This window comes from Heterodontus francisci, chromosome X (assembly GCF_036365525.1).
Source record: "Heterodontus francisci isolate sHetFra1 chromosome X, sHetFra1.hap1, whole genome shotgun sequence".
NCBI lineage: Eukaryota > Metazoa > Chordata > Chondrichthyes > Heterodontiformes > Heterodontidae > Heterodontus > Heterodontus francisci.
Genome location: NC_090421.1, coordinates 8,061,649 through 8,087,385, shown reverse-complemented (window position 1 = coordinate 8,087,385; position 25,737 = coordinate 8,061,649). Strand labels below are relative to the sequence as shown.

The 25,737-nt window shown below is 43.9% G+C and overlaps 1 protein-coding gene across 1 annotated transcript; it reads left to right on the top strand.

Annotated features, from left to right (window-relative positions):
• Window positions 1-1,332: 1,332 nt before the first annotated feature.
• bcdin3d (BCDIN3 domain containing) lies at window positions 1,333-5,556 on the top strand. Its single transcript, XM_068024912.1, has 2 exons — window positions 1,333-1,574; window positions 4,911-5,556. Exons 1-2 carry the CDS (start codon window positions 1,365-1,367, stop codon window positions 5,490-5,492), a joined length of 792 nt encoding a protein of 263 aa, XP_067881013.1. The 5' UTR covers window positions 1,333-1,364; the 3' UTR covers window positions 5,493-5,556.
• The last annotated feature ends 20,181 nt before the right edge of the window (window positions 5,557-25,737 follow it).

Here is a 25,737-nt window from a genome sequence, read left to right as displayed (position 1 = left end):
ATGTTGAAGATTTGATACTATATCCATTGAATATTCAGTGTTATATTCCCTGAAGATACAATCTGGCATGTTGATATGTTTTCAAAGCTTTGTGCAGGTGCAAAAAAATTGACAGACCATGAAATGTTTTACAATAGGGCTGAGCCGACTGTGTAGGTTATTAATTTTATTAAAGTGCTTGTAATTTTTTTTCAAATATACCTATTTATGTTTTAAGGCCTAGAAATTGCTTTTGTCTTTTAAAATGTAGTATTTTATCACTGTGACGATTGAATTAAAACAAAATCAATAAGGGAAAAAATGTTTGATTCAAAGTTTCCCACAGATAAATGAATATAGCGCGGCTGATGATTTAATTGGTAAATTCAATGCTGGATGAAGCATTAAAAGCTATACAGATTCATGGTGCTAGAATTAGTCTTGGTGTCTCTTGGCCCACAAGGGAAAATAAATCAGCCAGGCTTCCAACTCCTTAGCACTGTCCTTGAGAGCAGGATTGGACTTGGCTGTGAAGCCTGCAACAGCTAAATAGCCAGTCACCACTTACTATTTAGGCTCACACATGAAGAATGGCCACATGGGTGAAGTACTGGATTGCTGCAAGGACTATGGCAGCTGGTGGAATTAAAATTCAATTAATTAATTAAATCAATTAGTTTAAAAAAATCTGGAATTGAAAGCTGGTCTCAGTAATGGTGCCATGAAACTATCATCAATTGTCATAAAAACCCATCTGGTTCACTCATGTCCTTTAGGGAAGGAAATCTGCTGTCCTTGTCTGGTCTGGCCTACATGTGACTCCAGACCCACAGCAATGTGGTTGACTCTTAACTACCCTCTGAAATGGTCTAGCAAGCCACTCAGTTGTCAAGGGCAACAAATGCTGGCCTTGTCACTGACACCCACATCCCATGAAAGAATACAAAAAAACCTGTGGGACTGAACCCCAGTGACAATGTCAAGGGAGAAGACAATTGAAAAGAAGGCAAATGATGTTTCGCACAGCATGTTAGAGAAATAGACTGGATCCCAGCATGCTCCATGTCTATTGGACAAAATGAGTTAATTGAATTCATTCTGTCATATTATTTACTGAAATGAAAAACTGAGAGGAAACATTTTACAATGGAGGTGGCTGTTTAGGTGTTTTTTAATCATTGAATTGCTTGTATTTTATATTAAAGTATCATAGGAACCATATTCATTTCTTTTGGGAGAAATCAGTTTTGTAAAATGTGGAACCAAACACTTTCCCCATCATTAAAATGATCTGACAGGATTTATAAGCTTGTGTCGGAACAGAGCCGGAACCTTTCGCCGCGGCCCCTGCGGTTGGGAGAGCGTGGTTCTGTCGTGGACAAGCAATGGCGGCCTCCATGCATGAGGTGAAGCCTGAGCAAATGAAGGCGGAAAATGGAGAGTGTGAGCCCGGAGCGGCGCCGTACGGGAACTTTATTAATTATTATCGTTTTAATCCCCCAGGCGAGCGGTTGCGACTGATACCGGCCGCCGATTTAGCGGAAGTATTCCCGGGAGGAGGAGCGGTGGCGCTGGACGTGGGCTGTAACTGTGGGGTAGGAGCCTAATCTAACAGGCCTGAGACTCCAGTTATAATAGGCGGTGACCAGCCAGCAATGACTCCAAATGCGACCACTTCATTTAACTTTAGCCATAGTGTATGAAAAGTCCAGTTTTACTTAATGTGATAATTTTAATGCTTAGAAAAATCACCATGCAGCCTTTTTTCCAAGATTAATTCCCTCCCTGATTTTGCAAGCAGTCACAATGCCATTTTCTGGATGTCTCACTGCTGGCCTTTTCAATGCTGTCGCCAGGTTCATTTAGTGTACCAAAATTACATCCTTTAATGTTGTCCTGGTATAAATCGTTGCCAGTGGTTTGGCATGTACTTCACCTTAATTCACACCCAGCCCAGCCTTGTAAGGCCAAAAATCTGTAATTTGCACTGCTTGAAGTTTTCACTTCAAGTGGGAAACAGTGTGGCTTCTTTTCCCCCACATTCGGCACGATATTGCACTGAAATCCTGGCAGCAGTACTGTTTTCATTGTAGAAAACGGACATCGGATTCGTCTACGGTTAAGTACAAATCCGATGTCCGTTTTCTTGCTGATTTGTGAAACTGCCCCGCTTTGGGGCAGTTTCACAAATCAGTGGAGGTGGGGAAAGAACAAAGAAATAACTAACTAATCCTCCAGTGGCAGCAATTTTGTGTCGAGCTTGAACCAGTCCTGCGTGCAGAGCTCTTGATTACTATTGGCTGAGTGAGACTGCTGATTCATAGGCAGTTTTGTGCTGTGTGCCTTTTTTTCTATTCTTTCATGGGATGTGGGCGACACTGGCAAGGCCAGCACTTGTTGCCCATTCCTAATTGTTCTGGACAGCTGAGTGGCTTGCTAGACCATTTCAGAGAGCAGTTAAGAGTCAACCACATTGCTGTGGGTCTGGAGTCACATGTCGGCCAGACCAGGTAAGGATGGCAGATTTCCTTCCCTAAAGGGACATTAGTGAACCAGATGAGTTTTTACGACAATTGATAGTTTCATGGCACCATTACAGAGACTCGCTCCCTGGTATGGACTGCCAAAACATTTTAACCTTTTAACATCAATCAGGAGAAGAGATTTTCATCCCATCAGTCTATCCCGAGCCAGGACCAGGCTAAAAGGGCAGTGCTGCTAACCCACAGTACTCCCTAGATTTCCCCTAGTTTAAAATGAAAATTGTATTTTTAACCAGCTGCACTGATTATTTTATATATTATATAAGTCTTGTCTCCATGTTGTCTATTGATCAGTTCTTCTGAGAGGCTGGTGACTGGGGCAGGGGTTGACAATTGCACTTCCGCAGCATCCTTAGTTCATGGAGTTCTAGGTTGGGCCTCCCTATGATCTGACAGTGACATTAATGGCTGATGTAGTTTCCCCTTTATTAAATAGGTAAATTGGCCATTATAAATTGCCCCTAGTATAGGTAGGGGAGTTGAGGGAAGGTGGGGATGTGAGAGGGTAATGGGATTAATGTAGGATTAATATAAATGGGTGGTTGATGGTCGGCACAGACTCAGTGGGCCAGAGGGCCTGTTTCAGTGCTGTATCTCTTTTTTTTTAAAAAAAAATACCAGGATTGATTTTTTTTTTTACCCTGCAGGTTTGTTGTTTTGCAATTACTACATTTTTTTTAACTTTAGCTGCAGCAATATCATTCACCGCACCATTTCTGCAGTTACCAATCTACTCAATCACACCCTGTCCTCCACCTTTTGCTGCCCTAGTCCCCATTAAAACCAGTAATTTCTCTCATCCTGGTTGTTCTCCCTGGTATGGCCCTCATCAGAGTTCCCTTTAATCCAAGTGACACGGACTTGAAGGTTCATGGTTTAGTCATTCGTCGCCAGATTTGGCTGGGCCACAAAGAACTATTGGGTCCTGTTCTCCTCTGTCAAAACTGTTCACTATTTGAGGATCATCCTGCAGCACAAAGATAACCCCTGGTTTCTCTTCTCCACTACAAACTGTCTTTTTTTTTTTTTGCGCAATCATGCCCGTGCAGTAAGTTAAAGGGGCTGACTTACATGCGGCCTGCGAGGGGACTCTTGGATTGCTGCGCAGCTTCGAAGGAACACTGACCACTCATCTTTGCCCCCATGATAGCTGCTGTTAACAGTTCCTTCTTCTCAGGTACTGCCCCCCCTCCTCTTCAAATCTGCTGTCATTACCCTGTTGCTCAAAAAATCCACCCTTAACCTCTCTATCCTTGCAATCTACCGCCCCATCTCCAAATTCCCTTTCCTCTCCAAAGTCCTTGAACGTGCTACTGCCTCCCAAATCCATGCCCATCTTTCCTGCAACTCCATGTCTGACCTGAGGCTTCTGCCCCTGCCACAGCAATGAAAAGGCTCTTATCAAAGTCACAAATGATGTCCTATGAGACTGAGTCCCTCCTTGTCCTTCTCGACCTCTCTTCAGCCTTTGGCATGGTTGACCACACCATCTCCTCCAACGTGTTTCCACTGTCCCTCTGATGTAAAACTGTCTTTGCCTGGTTCCATTCCTGTCTATCCAGTTTCAGTCAGAGAATCCCCTGCAGTAGTTTCTCTTCCTGCTCCTGCACCATTGCCTCTAGTGTCTTTCACCTCCGCCCCCACCCCCCCCCAGGGATCTATCCTTGGAACCCTTCCCATTTCTCATCCACATGCTGCCTCTTGATGACATAATCTGAAAACACAATGTTGGGTTTCACACAGGTGCTGCCATCACCCAGCTCTACCTCGCCACTACCCCTTTCTACCCATCCACTACCTCTGATTTGTCTTGCTGATTGGCTGACACTGAGCAAAACTTTCCTCTCTTAAATATTGGGGAGACTGAGCCCATTGTCTTTGGTCCTCACCAGAAACTCTGTTCTTGTTTTCAAATCCCTCCATGGCCTTGCCCTCTCCCTACCTCTAACTTCGTATAGCCCTGAAGCCCTCAGATCTCTGAGAGCCTCTATTCTGGCGTATTGCACATCCCCCTGATTTCAGTCGCTCCACTATTGGTGGCTGCGCCTTCAGCTACCTGGGCCCTAAGCTCTGGAATTCCATCCTTAAACCTATCCGTCTCTCTTTCCTCCCTTAAGACCTTAAAACCTACCTCACTGACCAAGCTTTTGGTCACCCTGCCTTAATATCTCCTTATGTACCTTGGTGTCAAATATTTGGTACTGCTCCTGTGAAGCACCTTATGACATTTAACAAAATAAAAGGCGTTTGTTGTAATGTGATACACTGACAAGATAACTGGAATTCAAGTTGCTCGTGAGCCATAAACTCCGTTTTAGACTTTGTCCTTCATGGGTATTTTTTTTTTGCTTTGCAAGTTTAAAAACTCTGTCCAAATGTCTTCCTCAGGATTTCAGCGTTGCCATGTATAAGCACCTTTGTGATCTGAAACAAAACCTGATGTGGGTTTCTCCAGATGGAATAGACCTGAAGCTACTTGGTTGTGACATTGATGCTGACCTGATTCAAAGAGCCACTGAATCCAATTCCTTTCCCGAATCCATTTCGTACGTTACTTTGGATGTCATGGACCCTGCTTCCCGTGAGGCCGTGTTAAAGCCATACTTGGACAAATTCCACCGCACTACTTTTGATATTTGCTTTTGTATGTCTGTGACGATGTGGATCCATCTCAATCATGGTGACAAAGGGCTGCTGGATTTCCTATTGTGTGTATCAGAACTTTGCGAGGCTTTACTGATTGAACCGCAGCCTTGGAAGTGCTACCGAGCTGCAGCCCGCAGGCTGCGTAAGCTGGGCCAAAGCAGGTTTGACCACTTCAAAACCCTCTCTATTAAAGGGGATGTGGCAGAGAAGATTCAACAGTTCTTGATAACTGATTGCAAGATGGAACTGGTCCGGTGTTTTGGGAGCACTAGTTGGGACAGGAGTATACTGCTTTTTAAAAAATGTTCCTTGAGCCAAGACTGAATAACTTCTGGTGCAGCTACCAATGATTCACAAGGCACTTTATTCTTTGTTTAAAATTAAAACTTTTTTGAAAACAACACGAAAACAGTTTCTTTTAATGGTTTTAGCTGAATTTGTTATTGATGAAGTGGCGAGCTGTCACGACTGCAATTACACCCACACTGGTTCGAGTGTCAAATACTCCAGGTGAGCTATATCACAGTATAGCTGGAGAGTAAAGTTCCCTCTCCATTAACCCAGAAAAGTAACTTCCCTCAACTCAATCCATGGTCAGCTTCACAGTCTTATCTTGTTTGCATCAGTGTCACTCCTGTTTTGCCGATTGGCCTGTGAGTGAGACACTGCAATATGGGATGGAATTACGGAAACGAGCTGTTTGGCCCAACCAGTCCGAGCTGCTGTTCATTCTGTGACCCATGCCATGTGCCCGCTCTATTCCTGTAATCCCTTTATCCTCTTTTTTTTTTTTTTCTCCCCCCCCCCCTCAATCACCTATCTAACTTCTTAAATGTTGACACGGGCTCTGGTTCAATCAGTAACTCTGGTAGTGCGTCTCTCAGCCTCACATCCACTGCATTTTCCCCCATCACTGTATCTGTCACCACCCCAAAGAATTCTGCCAGGTTCGTCATGTAGGATCTTCCCTTCTGAAGTTTTTTTTTTTTGTTGGCTGCTTCTAATTATTTTCTCTCCAAAGGATATCTCTCTTAATTTCGTCTTTTGGGATCTTGTGCCTATATTCCACTGGTTCCAGACCCCTCCGTTCCAGGAAACGATTGTTTTTCAAATTTTCCCTACCGCAAACGTTAAACTAACTGATCTATAATTATCCAGGTTAGCTGTGTTTTCCTTTTTTGAGTTGGCCACTCTCCAGTCCTCCAGCACACTTTCACTCTTCATAGACCCCTGAAATATAATTTCCATAGCCATCACTATTTCTTTCTTCCCTTTTCCCCATCTCCCACAGAATCCTGGGATGTATCCCACCAGCTCCTGACACTTCCTCCTCCATTCATTTAACTAACTTCTCCATTACTCTCATTTATTATTATATCTCGTCTCACTTTTAACCTGTTCAGGATTTGCCTCCTCCCCAGCATTCTCTTTTTTGTAAATGCTGGAATGAAGGGTGTGTTTTAATATTCCTGTCAATTTCTGTTTATCCTCTACAAACTAACTCTCCCACCTCTCATTTAATATTTCTCTTTTTACTGATGTATTTTTAGAATATTTTACTGTTAATGTTTAGATTCTGTCCTCATTGTCCCTCCTTGCTTTCCTTATCCCTTTCTTAACCTCTTTCCTTTTATTTTCTCATTCTCTGTTTCCATCACGCCTATAGACCTCATATGCCCTGGTCAATTTTAATTCATTTCTAATCTAGCCACGTCATTCTGAAACTTGAATGAGTCTCCTTTTTGATATATTCTGCAATTTTCCAACCTTTGTAAAAGTATCCCATTGTTGATCTACAGCACTGAGTGCCAATATCATTTTCCACCTCACCTAAGTGAGCTCACTCCTCACCTTTCTAAAATCTGCCCTATTCCAATCCCTTGCATTTGTTCTAACTTTTTCCCTTTTTCTATTTGGATCTTAAACCTGATCATATTATGGTCACTACTCCTGAGGTATTCACTCAAATTTAACTTATCAAACTATATATCATTTCATTACTCATAACTAGATCTAGCAACACCTCTTGCAGGCATGTGGACACACTGCTTGAGGAAGGAGGAGTTCTGCACAAGTTTTAGGAATTCCGCTCCCTTTCCCGTCCCAATTAATGAGCAGGTAATTAAAATCGATTAGAACAATAATGTGTTCTGACTCGTCTCCCTGATCCATCTATCGATTTCCCTCCCCAATTACGGGGTCTGTAGTACAACGCCGACTAATGTAACAATCCCTATTATCTTTGATCTCGAACCATACTCGCTGTGTCTGCACCTCTTTAGTGTACGTCAGTCTTATCTACAATTTGCACTCTGCCCTCTGAATCAGAAGCTTGTAGGTTCAAGTCTCTCTCCAGAGAGGTGAGCACAGAAGCCAGGCTGATACTTGAGTGCAGTATTGAAGGAGTGCTACACTGTTGGAGGTGCCATCTTTTGAACAAGACATTAAGCTGAGGCCTCTCTGAGAGATAAAGATCTCTTCAAAGATGAGCAGGCAAATTCTTCAGATGTTCTGACCAACATTTATTCCCCCGACCAATATTAGTAAAAACAGCTTATCTGGTCATTTATATATTGCTATTTGTGGGGCAACAATTACAATTGCTTGTATTTGTATCTTGCCTTTAACATAGTAAAACATTCTTCACAGGCCCATTGGACAAAATTTTACAAAGTAGGAGACATTAGGATAGGTGACTAAAAGTTTGTCCTAAGAGTTGGAGGTTTTAAGGAGTGTTTTGAAGGAGGAGAGAGTGGTGGATAGGTTTAGGGAGGGAATTCCAGAGCTTAGGACCATGGTAAGCAGCAGAAACCAGACCTGGGCTGACCAACGCTAGTGGGAATCTGCTAGTTTATTAATTGCTTACTGTTTTGGTGGAAATAGTTGTCTTTAATCCCACAGTTAGACTTTTCAGTTGGTGGGGAATGGTCTCCAGGGAACCCCCAAACAAGCTCATTACAGTTTGTTTTTAACTGTGCATGACTTTACTGAGGTTATCTCAATCCCATTCTTCTCTGAGCCCAACTGTCCATCTTTCCACTGCTTATATTGTGTTGCAGAGAGTCCTGCACTGCACCATGTTATCACCTTTTTCAAACATATAGTCTGCAAATACAGCAGCTGTTTTGTGCTGGGGTAGGCTCCACAAATGTTGGAGAGGGATAACCAGTTGATCTGCTTCTTGTGGTAATTGAGGGGGTGGGGATATCGGGCAAGTGGAGACTGGACTCCCAAAATCGTAACAACAGCTGTAACAGCGAGTGGTGCCCTGGTTTCCCGGAGGACCAGCACAGCTCTGCTGTACGCATCCAAATATTCTGAAGGCTTTTGTCTTTTAGCAAGACTTGAAACTGCTATGGGCCTGCTTGGTTCATTTGTAAGGTTTTTTTTTTTAAATTACCCCAGCACTTCTGTGTGCCCCCCACTTCCTTTTTTTAAGTGCCCAGCTCCTTGCTTGGGAATCCAGTTGATTGACTTAATTAATAAAAAGTGACTTAGTTAATAAAAACAACTTGCATTTATGTAGCACCTTTAAAATGTCCCAACGCGCTTCACAGGAGGGTTATCAAACAAAGTTTGACACTGAACCTCGTAAGGAAATATTTGAATAGGTGACCAAAAGCTTGGTGTCACAGGTAGGTTTTCAGGGGCATCTTAAAGGAGGAGAAAGGGAGGAATCCCATAGTTAAAGGAAATTGTGGGCACAATAAATGAATACACATCCTGCCACTTATGGCAGTGTACTGGTACAGTAATGTAATTGGAGTATCTGCATAACTGCAAATTTCAGTCCTTATTCATCTGTCTCATCAAAATTTTAGCTTTCGGTCCATATCGAGATCACCAGATTTTGCAGTAGCAATGCCGTTGAAATTGTTAAGTTGGCTGTCATTACTCCTCTGAAACTGACAGCAACTTCTGGAGTCCGCACATGCACAGTTAAATGTGAAAATCAAAAAGTTGCCTGCAGTGATTCAACACTTCCCCATACGGTGTGCTGTTGCATTCCCCACCCCACCCCATAGACTGCAATCAGTTAGAAATCACTGAACTGACAAGAACGTACCCTTTTACACTATTAGTCTTCTTGTACAAATCGTTGAAAAAGTTGCACCTTGTAGAATGAGGTGTAACTGTTTTTAGCAGCGTGCGACCTTCATAATTACTGCTTAACGCCCTCACTGGCCCTGAAAAGCTAATTTTATATTCGTTGAATGTCAAATTTCTCCATTGTGCTAAAGAAATTTCATATTTTTTTTAAAGTTTGATGTTTCAGCTTCTACCTTAATCCGATTTATATGTCCTGATCCAAAAACAAGAAATGCTGGAATCACTCAGCAGGTCTGGCAGCATCTGTGGAAAGAGAAGCAGAGTTAACGTTTCGGGTCAGTGACCCTTCTTCGGAACTGACAAATATTAGAAAAGTCACAGATTATAAGCAAGTGAGGTTGGGGTGGGGCAAGAGATAACAAAGGAGAAGGTGCAGATTGGACCAGGCCACATAGCTGACCAAAAGGTCACGGAGCAAAGGCAAACAATATGTTAATGGTGTGTTGAAAGACAAAGCATTAGTACAGATTAGGTGTGAATACACTGAATATTGAACAGCAGCAAGTGCAAACCTGAAAAAAAACAGTGGGTAAGCAAACTGAACAAACTAAGTAGAAATGAAATAAATGCAAAAAAAGATTGTAAAAAATGTAAAAAATGTAAAAAAAAAAAAAGGAAGAAAAAATAACTAAAAATGAAAGTAAAATGGGGGGCTGTCATGCTCTGAAATTATTGAACTCAATGTTCAGTCCGGCAGGCTGTAGTGTGCCTAATCGGTAGATGAGATGCTGTTCCTCGAGCTTGCGTTGATGTTCACTGGAACACTGCAGCAATCCCAGGACAGAGATGTGAGCATGAGAGCAAGGGGGAGTGTTGCAATGGCAAGCAACCGGAAGCTCAGGGTCCTGCTTGCGGACTGAGCGGAGATGTTCCGCAAAGCGGTCACCCAGACATATATATGTCCTGATCATTTAGTTCGCTATCTGTAAAATTTAAATTATAAGTGAAGGGGTTCAGTGTTTTTTGCTTCCTGATTTGCTATCTGTGAAAATACTTCAATGTGATTGGCTGCTTATCCTGCTTGATGACATCACTTGCTGGATGCCTGGAGTTCCCCTTGACTTGGCGCCAGATTCAAACTGACGCAGGGATAGGGGAAATCCTCGCCCCAGAGATAGCTAGATCTTTGCGAGCAGCTTTTTCGTGGTCAGCAGTGAGCGCGATCGCTTCGCTGTTGATCATGAAATCTGGGCCCATGACGTGATTTGGACCCAACATCCACTCTCGATCCTGGAGGCCACTGTAATCAGTGTTTACCACAAGGTGTCACCAGTGTGCAATTTTTGTCCCTCAAAGGTGGGCCAGATGTGGAATGATTCTTATCAGAAAGCCTTCATTCATTGACTTTCACCAAACCAACCTGGCAGGCTTCATACACAATCTCTGTTATTGAGTAATTGTTGACTAAACGCAATGCTGTTTCAGCTATTAGTGTGGAAAAAGATAGTCCTTTTGAGGTAGGTTCAAAATTCCATTTAATATTGCTGCCTCTGCCTTTTCTCTGGTTGCCACCCTTAATTTGTCAACTAATTTTTTTCCCAAGATCTGTAGTAAGCACTTTATTTTGTGCGCAGTCAGCACCTTTTTTAATTTATTGAAGCAGGTGTGTAGCATTGCAGCAACACAATTTATTGGAGTAAGCAAAACGTACAAGGGAGAGGAGAATGTCAAGAGATGCCTGCCAGTTTGGGAGTGGTCATGGATTTGTTTTTTTTGCTGGAGATTCACAGCTACTTTTGGAAGTTCTTCCCCACCCAAACCTCCTTTATGTTTCATGGGAATTCACAGGAGTGAATCTTAGCTGGGGAGTTCAAGAAAAGAGATTGCCATTAACTTTTCATCTGCTCTTCTCTCTTTGCCCATTTTTTCCCACTCCCTCTAGATCCTGTCTTGTGTTGGGGTGCTGTTCTCTGGTGCGAGCCACTCTCCCCGAGCTGCCCAATGTGGCTGTTCATATGAGAGCCAAGAGAGTTTGTAATTGTTGGAAAGAATTACTTAGCAAAGATACCAGCACCAACCGAGGGATGGCTCAGCATTAATTTGGAGCACTGTTCTGCCATGTCAGGCGTGACTCAGTTAGTAGCACTCTCGTGTTGTGAGTCAGAAGGTTGTGGGTTCAAGGCCCACCCCAGAGACTTGAGCACAGAAATCTGAGCATGAGGCCTAGGCGGCAGAAGCTATGGCTACCAATGGTGATGTGTAGGGAAGGAAGGGTGGCAGGGATGGGGGTGCACTGGAGGTGTTAATCAGAGGAATGGAGAGTTTGGGGGGGTGTGGCAGTTGTAAGGCTGATGGAGGTCTACAGGGAGATGGAGGGCAGGAAGAGATTGAAACACAAGGAAGAGAATTTTAAATTGAAAATATTGGACGAAAAGTCAAAGAGGGGAGCGGTGATTTTCATCGCTCCACCATTGGCGGCTGTGCTTCCAGCTGCCTTGGCCCAAAACTCTGGAATTCCCTCCCTAAACCCCTCTCTTTCCTCTAAAAGAACGACTTGCATTTATATAGCACCTTTCATGACCAAATTACTTTACAGCCAATGAAGTATAGTCACTGTGGTAATGTAGGAAGTGCAGTAGCCAAGTTGTGCACAGTAAGCTCCCAGAAATGTAATGTGATAATGACCAGATAATCTGTTTTCGTAATGGTGAGTGAGGAATAAATATCGGCCAGGACACTGGGGAGAACTCCCCTGCTCTTCAAAATAGTGCCATGGGATCTTTGACGTCCACCTGAGAAGGCAGACAGGGCATTGGTTTAACGTCTCATCTGAAAGACGGCACCTCCGACAGTACAGCACTCCCTCAGTACTGCACTTGAGTCATTCATTAAAACGTACCTTTTTGACCAAGCTTTGACCCATCCTAATATCTTGTGTGGCTCAGTGTCAAATTTTGTCTGATAACACTCCTGTGAAGCTCCCTGGGATGTTTTTAATACATTAAAGTTGTTATATCAATGCAAGTTATTGTGATGGGTGAGCAGGACTTGGTGCAGGCAATGCTACATGCAGCAGAGGGTCAGTTTTAAAGTCAATCAGTTCGTGCTCTGGACCTGTGTCAGTTAGGATTTGAGTTGACACTGTTCCAAAACGTTTCATGTGGGACCTTTCCAACCAGAGGATTACTTTTTAATGGTGCGTATGGGCAGACTCTCTTGACAGGCACAGAAGACTGGAGTGCAAGTTGGTCCAGCCCTCAGTTTTACACTTGATGCTGAAGTTGTGCAAGGCATTGTTTGTTTTGCATACAGTTCTGAAAGGATATTGCAGTCATTGAAAGGGAACAGTTAAGTCTCAGGATAAGGGGTCGGCCATTTAGGATTGAGATGAGGAGAAATTTCTTCACTCAGAGGGTTGTGAATCTTTAGAAATCTCTACCCCAGAGGGTTGTGAATGTTCCATCGTTGAGTATATTCAGGACTGGGATTGATAAGTAATCAAGGGATGCGAGAGAGTCTGGGAAGGTGAAGTTGAGGAGCAGGCTTGAGGGGTTGTATGGTTTACTCCTATTTCTTATTCACCAGAATGATACTCAGCATGAGAGGTTGCAAGTTTGAAGAAAAGCCCAAAAGATTGTTTGTTTCTTTAAAACAAAAAGGCTGATGGGAATCAAATAGATGTTTAAAGAGTTTCAGAGGGCTGTTACGATCAGGTGAGGAGGGATCAAAGGGCTCCCCTCTTTTCACTCTCCTTTTTTGACCACAACATGTTTATTTCTTTTTTTCAAGTGGATATACTTGCTAATTCAGTGAGAGTTTAACTATTTACATGCTATGATCATAAAAAGACCCAATCGGACAGGTTTTCTTCCATTTAACAAAGAAAGAGGTTAGCTTTATTGTACTTAAACCGATCTAAGTAAAATAATAAACTACGCTCCAACTTTCTCTCTCTCACACACACACAAATAGTAGGTTACAGGGTGGAGAAGGATTGATTGGTCAGATTAGAATTCGGGGCAATAAAAAAGGTATACAGTCTGTGGAATTTGGTGACTCGGCTGACTTCAGGCTGAATTCGGTGGTCCTGAGGCTTTTGGTTTACAGATGTGGACAGCTGATTTGGTGGTTCTCCTGGAAACAGCAATGTAGATGATTTCCTTCACAGGGTCTCTGTCTGCAGCAGTGATAGGCCTTGGTGGTTCTGGCCAGCAGGCAGGGTTTGAAGCTTGCAAGGTGGATTGGAAAGGGAGGAGGAATCCCACCGGTGTTTTTTCTTGGTGTGTAGCTGCTTGTCTGGTTGCTGCAGCGAAATCACCAACTTAAGCACTCAGATGGTGGGCCTGTCACATAACCATCACCCAGAGGTTCAACATGATGGTTACCAGTGTGTATTCCATCTTGCAACTTAATCAGTTCATGTCTAGACATTCCCTTCTCTCAACCAGGGTCCCATTGTTCAAGTGATCAGGTTTGAGTGGTTCGTCTCCACCGGTTTAATGTCCCAAGTGATTGTCTTAATGTCCTGCTAATGGGAACAGGATAGGTAGTTCACTCAGATTCCCCAGGTCATTGTTCTTGCTGGGACTGGGCAGACAACTTGTCTCCATCTCAATGCGTTGGAATGTGGAGTATAGTGATGCAAATTGGGGTGGCCGTCTTGGCTGCTAGTAGAGTCACCTTTTATCTGTTTTTCTTTTAAGTTTAATTCAGGTTTCCAGCCAGTGGATTTAAAAAAATTATCATTCGACATAGCACGCTTTCGTGACAGGGCAAATAGGAAAGAATTGTTTTCACTGGCTGGCATGTAGGTATCAAGAGGACAGAGGGTCAAGATTATCATTGGAAGAATGAAGGCGGAAGTTAGATGAAATATTTTTTCACGCAGTTGGAAGAGCATGGAATGTTTTAGCACACATGGCTTGAGAATTTTAAATCTGAGGTGTTTGCTGGGCAAGATTTAGATCAACAAATCAGCATGACAGGTGACAAACTTGTATACCCTCACTGACCCAGAATCACAGATTTGTTACAGAAGAGCCAACTGAGTGGTTTGCTAGGCCATTTCAGAGAGCAGTTCAGAGTCAACCACATTGCTGTGGGTCTGGAGTCACATCTTGGACCATAGGAACAGGAGGAGGACATTCAGCCCCTCGAGACTGTTCCACCATTCAATGAGATCATGGCTGATCGACCTAACTCCATATACCCACCTCGTCCCTCTATCCCTTAATACCTTTGGAATTTCTAAATGCCAGGGAATACAGCTCTAGTTTGTGTAATGTCTTCTCGTAATTTATTCCTTGGAGTCCATGTATAATTCTGGCAAATCTATGCTGCACTCTGTCCAAGGCCAGTACATCCTTCTTAAGGTATGGTGCTGGAACTGCTCACAGTAACTCCAGGTGTGGTCTAACCAGGGCTTTGTATAGCTGAAGTATGACTTCTACCCCATTGTATTCTAGTCCTCTAGATATAAAAGCTATCATTCCATTAGCCATTTCGATTATTGTCTGTGCCTGTCCATTATATTTTAATGAACTAGGTACCAGCACCACCAAAACTTTTTGGACGTCCACTATTTCCAGCTTTTCACCATTTAGAAAGTACCCTGTTCTATCCCTTTCAGGTTCAAAGTGGATAAGCTTACAATTGCTGACATTGAAATGCATTTGCCACAGGCAGATATCCTTCCCAATAGATCATTAGTGAACCAGATGTGTTTTTACAATAATCCAGTCGTTGCATGGTCACCATTACTGACACTAGTGTTTTATTCCAGATTTAGTTAATAAACTGAATTTAAATCCCTCCAGCTGACATGACGGGATTTGAACATGTGTCTCTGGATCATTAGTCCAGGCCTCTGGATTACTAGTCCAGTAACATACCCACTAGGCTACTGTACGTGCCCTGTTGTCCCCCATCTTTCTTGGCATTTCAAAATCCGAATTTCAGTCTTGGATTTTAATTAATACAAAAGCTGGAAATCTGAAACGAAAACAGGAAATGCTGGCAATATTCAGCAGGTCAGGCAGCCTGAAACATTAACTCGCTTTCTCTCTCCACTGATGCTGCTGCATATTTCCTACAGTTTCAATTTTTTTTAGTATTTTAGACTTTTACTGTCGGGTTCCATAAGCAGCTTCCAGTGTTTCCACATTCCCTCATCTGGAAATAAGCTGAGGTAAGTTGCAACTTCCTCCAAGCTGATGACCTTTAGAAAACATTTTAAAGTTCCTCTGCTTCCCACACACTATGATTGATTATACTTCTATACAGTTTGATGAGTTTGCAGAAGCTCGGCTCCACCTTCATCCCACGCTTCCAATTGTCAAGTGCAAATGCTATCAAATTCTCAGGACTTTCAACTTAGCACGTGATGGTCTTTATTTTAAACTGTCAGCAATGACTTTGAAATGACGATTAGCTTTTGTAACAGTACAGCCTTTTGTACTGGTAGTGTGAATAATGCTGACATAGCCACCTTGTAAGTGGAATGAGGATTCTCCCCAGTTTCTGCTTGCACAAGGGTTTCTCCTCTTTGTCTTTTTTTCAGAGCTCCTACTACTTCTCAATGGAGGAAAAGGCCACTGATGTCTCTCTGCCACCAACGACCCAAATGTGTGTATTTTTTCAAAAGATATATTCTTAAAATTTGTAAAAGTACATAACATAATAGTTCAAATTTAACATTACATAAACTGCGCTAGAGTTCAATTTCTTTCAATACAGTCTATGAAGTGAGGTGCCTCACTTCACTTACAATTACAGGTTATATTTACAATATACATTTCACATCAAACATACAGTCCTAGGGGTTTTACATGGGTTCCAGCCCCTAGGTGTATTGTGCTGGGAGGGCCTTAGACTGTGGCCTTTTCCCATTGAGGCTTTGTAGTGGTTGCCCCAAACTTTAGTGCATCAGTCAGCACGTAGTCCTGAACCTTGGAATGTGCCAGTCTGTAACACTCAGTCATCGACTGCTCCTTGCACTGGAAGACCAGCAAGTTTCAGGTGGACCAAAGAGCATCTTTCACCAAGTTTATGGTCCTCCAGCAGCAGATGATGTTTGTCTCGGTGTGCATCCCTGGGAACAACCCATAGAGCACAGAGTCCTGTGTTGCAGAGCTGCTCGGGATGAACCTCGACAAAAACCACTGCATCGCTACCCGAACATTTGCAGGAGCAGCACTGAGGTGAGAGTGCTACCAGCTGAGCCAAGGCTGACACCAAGTCTTCACTGGCATTCAATGCCGAGCCCTTTCAAGGTCCACATATCCTGACATTCAATGCACCAATGGACATTTTGGTGACTTCCTCTGCCTGTTCTAGGAATTAGTGCCCCTTTCTCACTCATTATCTATTCACTTCCACCTCAGGTTTCACAAAGTTCCCTACATTCCATTCCAACAACCTCCCTAAATCCCAATCACAGAATCGTTTCAGTGCAGAAGGAGGCCATTCGGCCCATCGTGTCCGCACTGGCTCTCTGAAAGAGCAACTCTCTCAGTTCCATTCCCCTGCCTTCTCCCCGTAACCCTGCATATTCTTCCTTTTCACATAACTGTCTAATTCCCTTTTGAATGCTTCAATTGAACCTGCCTCCACCACGTTCTCAGGCAGTGCATTCCAGACCTTAACCACTCACTGCGTGAAAATGTTTTTCGTAATGTCACTTTTGCTTCTCTTACCAAATACTTTAAATCTGTGCCCTCTCGTTCTCGATCCTTTCACGAGTCCAGACCCCTCATGATTTTGATTACCTCTATAAAATCACCTCTCAGCCTTCTCTTCTCCAAGTCCTAAATTCTCCAATCTATCTTCATAACTGAAATTCCTCATCCCTGGAACCATTCTTGTGAATCTTTTCTGTACTCTCTCCAATGCCCTCACGTCTTTCCGAAAGTGCGGCGCCCAGAACTGGACGCAATACTCCAGCTGAGGACTAGTGTCTTATACAAGTTCAACATAACCTTCTTGCTCTTGTACTCTATGCCCCTATTAATAAAGCCCAGGACACTGTATGCTTGATTAACCACTCTCTCAACCTGTCCTGCCACCTTCAATGACTTTTGCACATATACACTCAAGTCCCTCTGCTCCTGCACCCCCTTTAGAATTGTACCCTTTATTCTATATTGTCTCTCCATGTTCTTCCTATCAAAATGAATCACTTCACATTTCTCTGCATTGAACTTCATCTGCCACCTGTCTGCCCATTCCACCAACTTGTCTATGTCCTTTTGAAGTTCTACACTATCCTCCTCACAGTCCACAATGCTTCCAAGTTTTGTATCATCAGCAGACTTTGAAATTGTGCCCTGTACACCAAGGTCTCAGTCATTAATATATATCAGGAAAAGCAAGGGTCCCAACACTGATCCCTGGGGAACTCCACTACAAACCTTCCTCCAGCCTGAAAAACATCCATTAACCACTACTCTTTGTTTCCTGTCACTCAGCCAATTTCGTATCCATGTTGCTACCATCCCTTTTATTCCATGAGCTACAAGTTTGTTCACAAGTCTGTTGTGTGGCACTGTATCAAATGCCTTTTGAAAATTCATGTACACCACATCAACAGCATTGCCCTCATCAACCCTCTCTGTTACCTCCTCAAAAAACTCCAGCAAGTTAGTTAAATATGATTTTCAATGAGGAAATCCATGCTGGCTTTCATTAATTAACTCACATTTGTCCATGTGACTATTGATTTTGTCCTGAATTATTTTTTCTAGAAGTTTTCCCACCACCGAAGTTAAACTGACTGGCCTGTAATTGCTAGGCTTATCTTTTACACCCTTTTTTGAACAAGGGTGTAACATATGCAATTCTCCAGTCCTCTGGCACCACCCCCGAGTCTAAGGAAGACTGAAAAATTGTGGCCAGTGGCTGTGTGATTTCCGCCCTCACTTCCCTCAGTATCCTTGGATGCATCCCATCCGGCCCTGGGGCTTTATCCACTTTAAATACAGACAGTCTATCTAATACTTCCTCTTTATCAATTTTAAACCCCTCTGGTGTCTGACTTACCTCCTCTTTCAACATTGCCTGGGTTGCATCATCTTCCTTGGTAAAGACAGATGCAGAGTATTCATTTAATGCCTCAGCTATGCCCTCTGCCTCCATGTGTAAATCCCCTTTCTGGTCCCTAATTGGCCCCACTCCTCCTTTTACCACCCTTTTACTATTTGTATGCTTATAGAAAAGTTTGGGATATCCTTTAATGCTCGCTCCCAGTCTCTTTTCATGTTCTCTTTTTGCTTCTCTTATTTGCTTTTTCACTTCCCCTCTGGACCTTCTATATTCAGCCTGGTTCTCAGAGGAACACTTTGTATTGTATCAGTGTGAAACTTTAGACAATATTCACAGTCCCAGCCCGTGATCTAGGTAATAGTCAGCGGCAAGCTGAGAGTTTTACATGCCAGTATTTGTTTTGGCATGACTCAAACTGCTCAAGCAATGTTGATGTGGTTCAAGCAGTGGCTAAAGCTTCTGATCTACAACCAGCATCAGGTCTCTTCATGATCCATTTTAATTATATAGGGAAGGGAAATGTGACGAGAGTATGCTCCTGGCTGGCAGCATGTCAGAATCCATGAGGAAAGGCATCATCACCCTCATCTACAAGTGGAAGGGGGAGAGGGTGGAAATCAGGAATTGGCGGCCCATCTCACTGCTTAATGGAGACGACAAGATTCTGTCCAAAGTCATTGCCAGTCGGGTCAAGTCTGCTCTGGTGTTGGTGATTCACCCTGATCAGATCTGTACTGTACCCGGCAGGAAGATTTCTGATAGTCTCGCGCTACTCAGGGATACGATCGCCTATGTACGGGACAGGAGGGTGGACACCTGCCTCATCAGCCTGGACCAGGAGAAGGCTTTTGACAGGATATCGCACAGCTACATGATGGACGTGCTCTCCAAAATGGGGTTTGTGGAGGGAATCTGCAATTGGATCAAACTGCTCTACACAAACATCAGTAGCACAGTCTCAATCAATGGGTGGGAATCAGAAAGTTTCCCGATCCAATCTGGAGTCAGACAGGGCTGTCCTCTCTCCCCGGTCTTGTTTGTTTGCTGTATTGAACCTTTTGCTGAGTCTATTAGGAAGGATGCGAGCATAAGAGGGGTGACAATCCCAGGCAGCGGAGGCACTCAGGGTAAAACCTCCCTGTACATGGATGACGTCGCCGTCTTCTGCTCGGATCCGCTGTCCGTGCGCAGACTGATGAGCATCTGCGACCAGTTCAAACTGGCCTCGGGAGCCAAAGTTAACCACGGCAAGAGCGAGGCCATGTTCTTTGGGAACTGGGCTGACCGATCCTTTGTTCCTTTCACTGTCAGGTCAGATTACCTGAAGGTGCTGGGGATATGGTTCGAAAGGGCCGGGACGTGCGCCACAACCTGGAGGGAACGGGTAGCCAGGGTACAACATAAACTGAGCATGTGAGAGCAGTGGTCTCTCTCCATTGTGGGTAAGAACCTGGTCATCAGGTGTGAGGTGCTCACGTTGTTGCTGTACGTTGCGTAGGTCTGGCCCATACCCCACTCCTGTGCTGTGGCAGTCACCTAAGCCATTTTCCACTTTATCTGGGGATTCAAAATGGACCGGGTCCGGTGGGACACAATGTTCACACCTCTAGATAAAGGGGGAAAAAAGTACCCAGCGTCGCCCTCATCCTGATGACCACCTTCGTGTGCGGCTGCATCAAGCTGTGCGTAGATCCCCAGTATGCAAACTCCAAGTGTCACTACGTGCTGAGGTTCTATCTGTCCCCGGTGTTGCGAAGGATGGGCCTGGTCACATTGCCGCGGAACGCTCCATCCAGTTGGACCGTGCCGTACCACCTATCCTTCGTGGGAACGTTTGTGCAGAAAAACACCTTTGACCACCAATCCATTAGGCAGTGGTCTGCACGGAATGTCCTCAAGGCCCTACAGGAAAAGGAGATGGTGGATCCTGTCGGATGGTTCCCTGAGCAGACTGTCAAAGTCATTTGGCAGAATGCCTCATCACCAGAACTTTCAAACAAGCACCAAGATGTAGCTTGGCTGGTGGTGAGAAGGGCCCTCCCCGTCAGATCCTTCATGCACGCCTGGAATCCCACCGCCTCCGCATGCTGCCCTCGAGGTGGCTGTGGTGGGGAAGAGACTGTTGCCCACCTCCTTCTGGAATATGCCGTTGCAAAGCGTGTGTGGAAAGCGATGCAGTGGTTTTTGTCGAGGTTCATCCCAAGCAGCTCTGTAACACAGAAGTCTGTGGTCTACGGGCTGTTCCCAGGGATGCACACCCAGACAAACATCAACTGCTGCTGGAGGACCATCAATTCGGTGAAAGATGGGACCATCAATTCGGTGAAAGATGCTCTTTGGTCTGCCCAAAACTTGCTGGTCTGCCAGAGCAAAGAGTTGTCCACGACTGAGTGTTGCAGACTGGCACATTCCTAGGTCCAGGACTACATGCTGAGGGACGCACTAAAGCTTGGGGCAGACGCCACAAAGGCTCAATGGGGAAAGACCATTGTGCAAGGTTCTCCGGCCATAGTATAAATGAGGGGCTGGAACCTGTGTAAAACCCCTCGGGTATATGCACTTAAATATGGTTTTGCTGTGTAATGCAAATGTAGATGACATTTAAAATGGAATGGAAAGAGTTGTGAGGCAACTCACTTTCTGTATCGAAGGAAACTGATTCTTTTGCACTTTCTGGAATGTTATCTTGGAACTTGTTCGAAATGTTTTTTAATAGATTTTTATGAATAAAGTATATTTTTGAAAAAAAAAGTGAATTAAACCAAATTTAATACTCACCAACAGTGGGAACAGGAGACACAGGGAGGAAACAATTGGATTCCAAATGATACTAAGGCATACATATCAGAAGACCCCAGGTTCGATTTCTGACTCACATTATTGATACTGAAAGATACAAGTCTACTTGTATTATTTTCCTAGTACTTTTCAAAACTTTCATTGGACAAAAGTAACTTTGTTCTGCCCTCTCCAAATTATCTATGATCTGCACAAGTATGCCTTCACATTTATCTCCATAATATGTGCATATGCTCCTTCACGTTCCTTCACTTAATTGAGGTGTACAAAATTATGAGGGGCCCAGATAGAGTAGACAGGAAGGACCTGTTTCCCCTCGCAGAAAGGTCAATTACCAGGGGACACAGATTTAAGGTGATTAGTAGAAGGATTAGAGGGGACATGAGGAAAATCTGTTTCACCCAGAAGGTGGTGGGTGTCTGGAATTCACTGCCAGGATCGGTGGTGGAGGCAGAAACCCTCAATTCTTTTAAAAGGTACCTGGACATGCACCTGAAGTGCTGTAACCTGCAAGGCTATGGACCAGGTGCTGGAAGGTGGGATTAGATTGGGCGGCTAGTTTTTCAGCCAACATGGACACGATGGGCTGAATGGCCTCCTTCTGTTCTGTCATTTTTCAACGGTTTGATGGTTCTCCATGTATCTCTAACATGTGCATATATTCTTTCACGTGTATCTCTGTAACTTCCATATATTGTTAGCCAGTACACATTTCTTCACATGTATCTGTAACATATACATATGTTTCTCCTCCTTTATTTCTAGGACTTGTACATGAACATTGTGACCAAAAAAATCACTAAATATGCTCTTTGTGTCAGGTAATTCCATAAAACTCCAGAAGATCCTTCTAAATGCTGTCTGCTGCATTTATCCTATACTTTGGTGCTCCTTACGGTGAATAACATTTATGTTGGAGAATTGAACCTTTTCCATTTTCATCCCCAGTCTCGGTACTGAGTTGTTGCAATGGTCATGCCGGATGCAGAGTTAAGGTTCCCTCATCTCTCTGCAAACCCCCATCTTAAACTCGATGCCACCCATCCCTACAGCACCTCGAGAACCCTTGAGGGTTCTGATGGGCTCCTCGAATGAAAATCTCAATTTGTCCCAAACATTGGGACCTGCTGATCTGTGACCTAACTCCATATCCCCGCCTTTTCCCCATATCCCTTCATATCTTTGGATAACAAAAATCTATCAATCTCAGATTTCAAATTAACAATTGATCTAGCATCAATTGCTGTTTACAGTAGAGAGTTCCAAACTTTTACCACCCTTTGTATGTAGAAATGTTTCCGAACTCCATTCCTGAAATGTTTGGCTCGAAATTTTAGACTGTGCCCCCAAGACTCTCCAACTAGCAGGAATAGTTTCTCTTTATCTATCCTATCAATTCCCTTTAGTATCTTGAAAATGTCAATCAGGGCACCCTTTAATCTTTTAAATTCTAGGGAAATCAACCCCAGTTTGTGTGATCTCGTACTTCCTGTTTAATGTTTAGAGTTTATTGAAAAGTAAATATCAACTTATAGGAATTTGAATTTGCGAGCAGCATTCTATAACACATTCTATCTTTGAATATTCTCAGGTGTAAGATTTTCAGTCAACCTCACACTGAAAGCAGAAATGTGGTTAAAGTACCAGGCTAAACTTGAGGGGGAGAGGGGGCACAAGAGGTGCCATGGCCTGCTTTAATCTGAGTTCCTCTTTTGTCGCTGCTCGTGTGGCAGCTATGTATCACTGATCTTCAGTCACTGTTGAAATGCCTGAGTCACATCTCCTGGTGGCTTTCGACTGAGCCACCTAGAAAAGGTGGGCAAGGCAGTAGCGAGCTGCCAACTCTCGCTCATTTGGAGTGAGGCTTACTTTTGGTTTCAGAATATAAAGTGTGTCGGTGTATCTAACTCTTAAAACACAGCTCTGTTGTAGTGTAGGAAACACAGCAGCCAATTTGCACGCAGCAAGCTCCCACCAACAGTAATGTGATAATGACCAGATCATCTGTTTTTAGTGATGTTTATTGAGGGATAAAAATTAACCAGGACACCGGGGATAGTCTGCTCGTCAAATAGTGCCATGGGATCTTTTACATCCACCTAAGAGGGCAGATTGTGGTCTCAGTTGAACATCTCACCTGGAGGATGGTACCTCCAACAATGCAGCACTCCCTCAGAACCACACTGGAGTGTCAGCCTTGGTTTTTGTACTCAAGTCTCAAGAGTCAGACTTGACCCCACAACCTTGTGCCTTTGAGGTGAGTGTCTTACCCACTGAACCAGGGCTGACACCTTTTATAGGGCAGAGCAGCTACTGATGTCGTTTAGTGAAGCGGGCCTCTCTCACTGCGTGAAGCCCCCTTGAAGAGGTCAGGTCAACTTCAGTCAGTACCATTTCAGATTGAAGATGTGATGTGAGGTCTAACTGCCAGCTTGCAAATGAATCACCAACTAATAACCCTGTGTACGTTTCCACATAATACAACAAGGCATTCGAGGGCTGCGTGAGATTCAGAAAGTACAGAGCTTTGCTTGTCGAGGCGTGTGCATGCAGGGCGCAGTTTGATAGGTGGTGGGTGATGAATGGCTGGGATTTGTGTTATTGTATCCTAATCATCTTCCAGCAGCAGAGGTTGCTTACTCTGCATCAATGATAAACACAATGATAGATGAAATAAAAGACCTGTAACACACCTATTGTGAAATCTGAGCACCTATAGGTGCGGTCTGACACTTTCGGGACTCAGCCAAAAGTCAATGTTTGCAGTAATTTTTCTTTAAACCTTAAGGGTCAGCTAATATTGCATCAAGGGCTTGTCTAAAATTGTTTCTTCAGAATTTACTTCTTTGAAAGCTCACCTTGGAGAAAGTAATCCTTTACGGAACAGTGTTGCTAATATTTATGTGTCATTAAACCAGAGTTTCTATTTGAGATTTGGCCCCAGGGGCATCGAGACTTGCCTCATCAGGGAGGTTCCCTTGGCAGTCAAAATGCTAACTGAAGCAAAAATTCATGGCTGCCTCTGCTGGTGCTGAACACGGCCAGGCTCTTGTCCTGCAATGCTGATTTTCCATTGCTGCCCTTGGGAAAGTAACATTGTGTCACACAAGTGCCAGGCAGTGACGATATCTCGAACAAGAGAGAATCTAACCAACTCCCCTTGACATTCAATGGCATTACCATCTCTGAATTCCCCACTATCAAAATCCTGGGGGTTACCATTGACCAGAAACTGAACTGGAGTAGCCGTATATATACCGTGGCTACAAGAGCAGGTCAGAGGCTAGGAATCCTGCGGCTAGTAACTCACCTCCTGACTCCCCAGAGCCTGTCCACCATCTACAAGGCACAAGTCAGAAGTGTGATGGAATATTCTCTATTTGCCTGGATGGGTGCAGCTCCAACAACACCATCCAGGACAAGGCAGCCCACTTGATCAGCACCCCATCCACCACTTTAAACATTCACTCCCTCCACCACCGGTGCACAGTGGCAGCAGTGTGTACTATATACAAGATGCACTGCAGCAACTCGTCAAGACTCCTTCGACAGCACCTTCCAAACCCGCGACCTCTTCCACCTAGAAGGACAAGGGCAGCAGACACGTGGGAACATCACCACCTCTGGAAGCTCCCGACCAAGCCACACACCATCCTGACTTGGAACTATATCGCCGTTCCTTCACTGTCACTGGGTCAAAGTCCTGGAACTCCGTTCCTCACAGCACTGTGGGTGTACCTACCCCACACGGATTACAGCGGTTCAAGAAGGCAGCTCACCACCACCTTCTCAAGGGCAATTAGGGATGGGCAATAAATGCTGGCTTTGCCAGTGACACTCACATCCCATAAAACGAATAAAAAAAAGTCTGAGGACAAAAATTGACAAATGGGACTTTTCTTGTGCAAGGTGTGTGCCTGCTGAACTGTTTCAGTCCTTGCACCGAAATTCTGAATCTGACAACAGGAAAGTTCAGAACAGAATCAAACAATGGATCATCGACCATTTCTCGCTCCACAGATGCTGCCAGACCTGCTGAGTATTTCCAGCATTTTCTGTTTTTATTGCAGATTTCCAGCATCAATAGTACTTTGCTCTTGTTCAGAACAGGAGGAGGCCATTCGGCCCTGGAGCTTGTTCTGGCATTCAATTAGATCATGGCTGATCTGTAACTTAACTCTCTCTACCTGCCTTGGCACCGTATTGCTTAATACCATTACCTAACAAAAATGTATCGATCCCAGTTTTGACATTTTCGATTAACTGCGAGCTTTTGGGGGAGAAAGTTCCAGATTTCCACTACCCTTCGTGTGAAGAAATGCTTCCTGACATCACCCCTGAATAGCCGAGCTCTCATTTTACCCCACCTAAGGAAAAGGTTTCTCTCTACCCACCCGATCAAATCCTTTAATTATCTTAAACACCTCAATTATATCACCCTTTAATCCTCTATACTCAAAGGAATGCAATCTATGCATCCCACCCTCATAATTTCATTCTTTTAGCCCCAGTATCATTCTGGTGAATCTGCACTGCACCCTCTCCAAGGCCAGTATATCCTTCCTAAGGGGCGGGGCCCAGAACTGAACACAGCTATTCCAGCTGGGGTCGAACCAGAGCTTTATAAAACTATAGCACAATTTCCACCCCTTTGTATTCCAGCCCCCATGAGATAAAAGGC

What these genes read in the sequence shown, in the direction of transcription:
- bcdin3d (XM_068024912.1), top strand. Translation starts at nt 1,365, where the DNA reads ATGGCGGCCTCCATGCATGAGGTGAAGCCTGAGCAAATGAAGGCGGAA. An exon ending in ACGTGGGCTGTAACTGTGGG is followed by an intron (nt 1,575 to 4,910) that starts GTAGGAGCCTAA and finishes TGTCTTCCTCAG; the next exon opens with GATTTCAGCGTTGCCATGTA.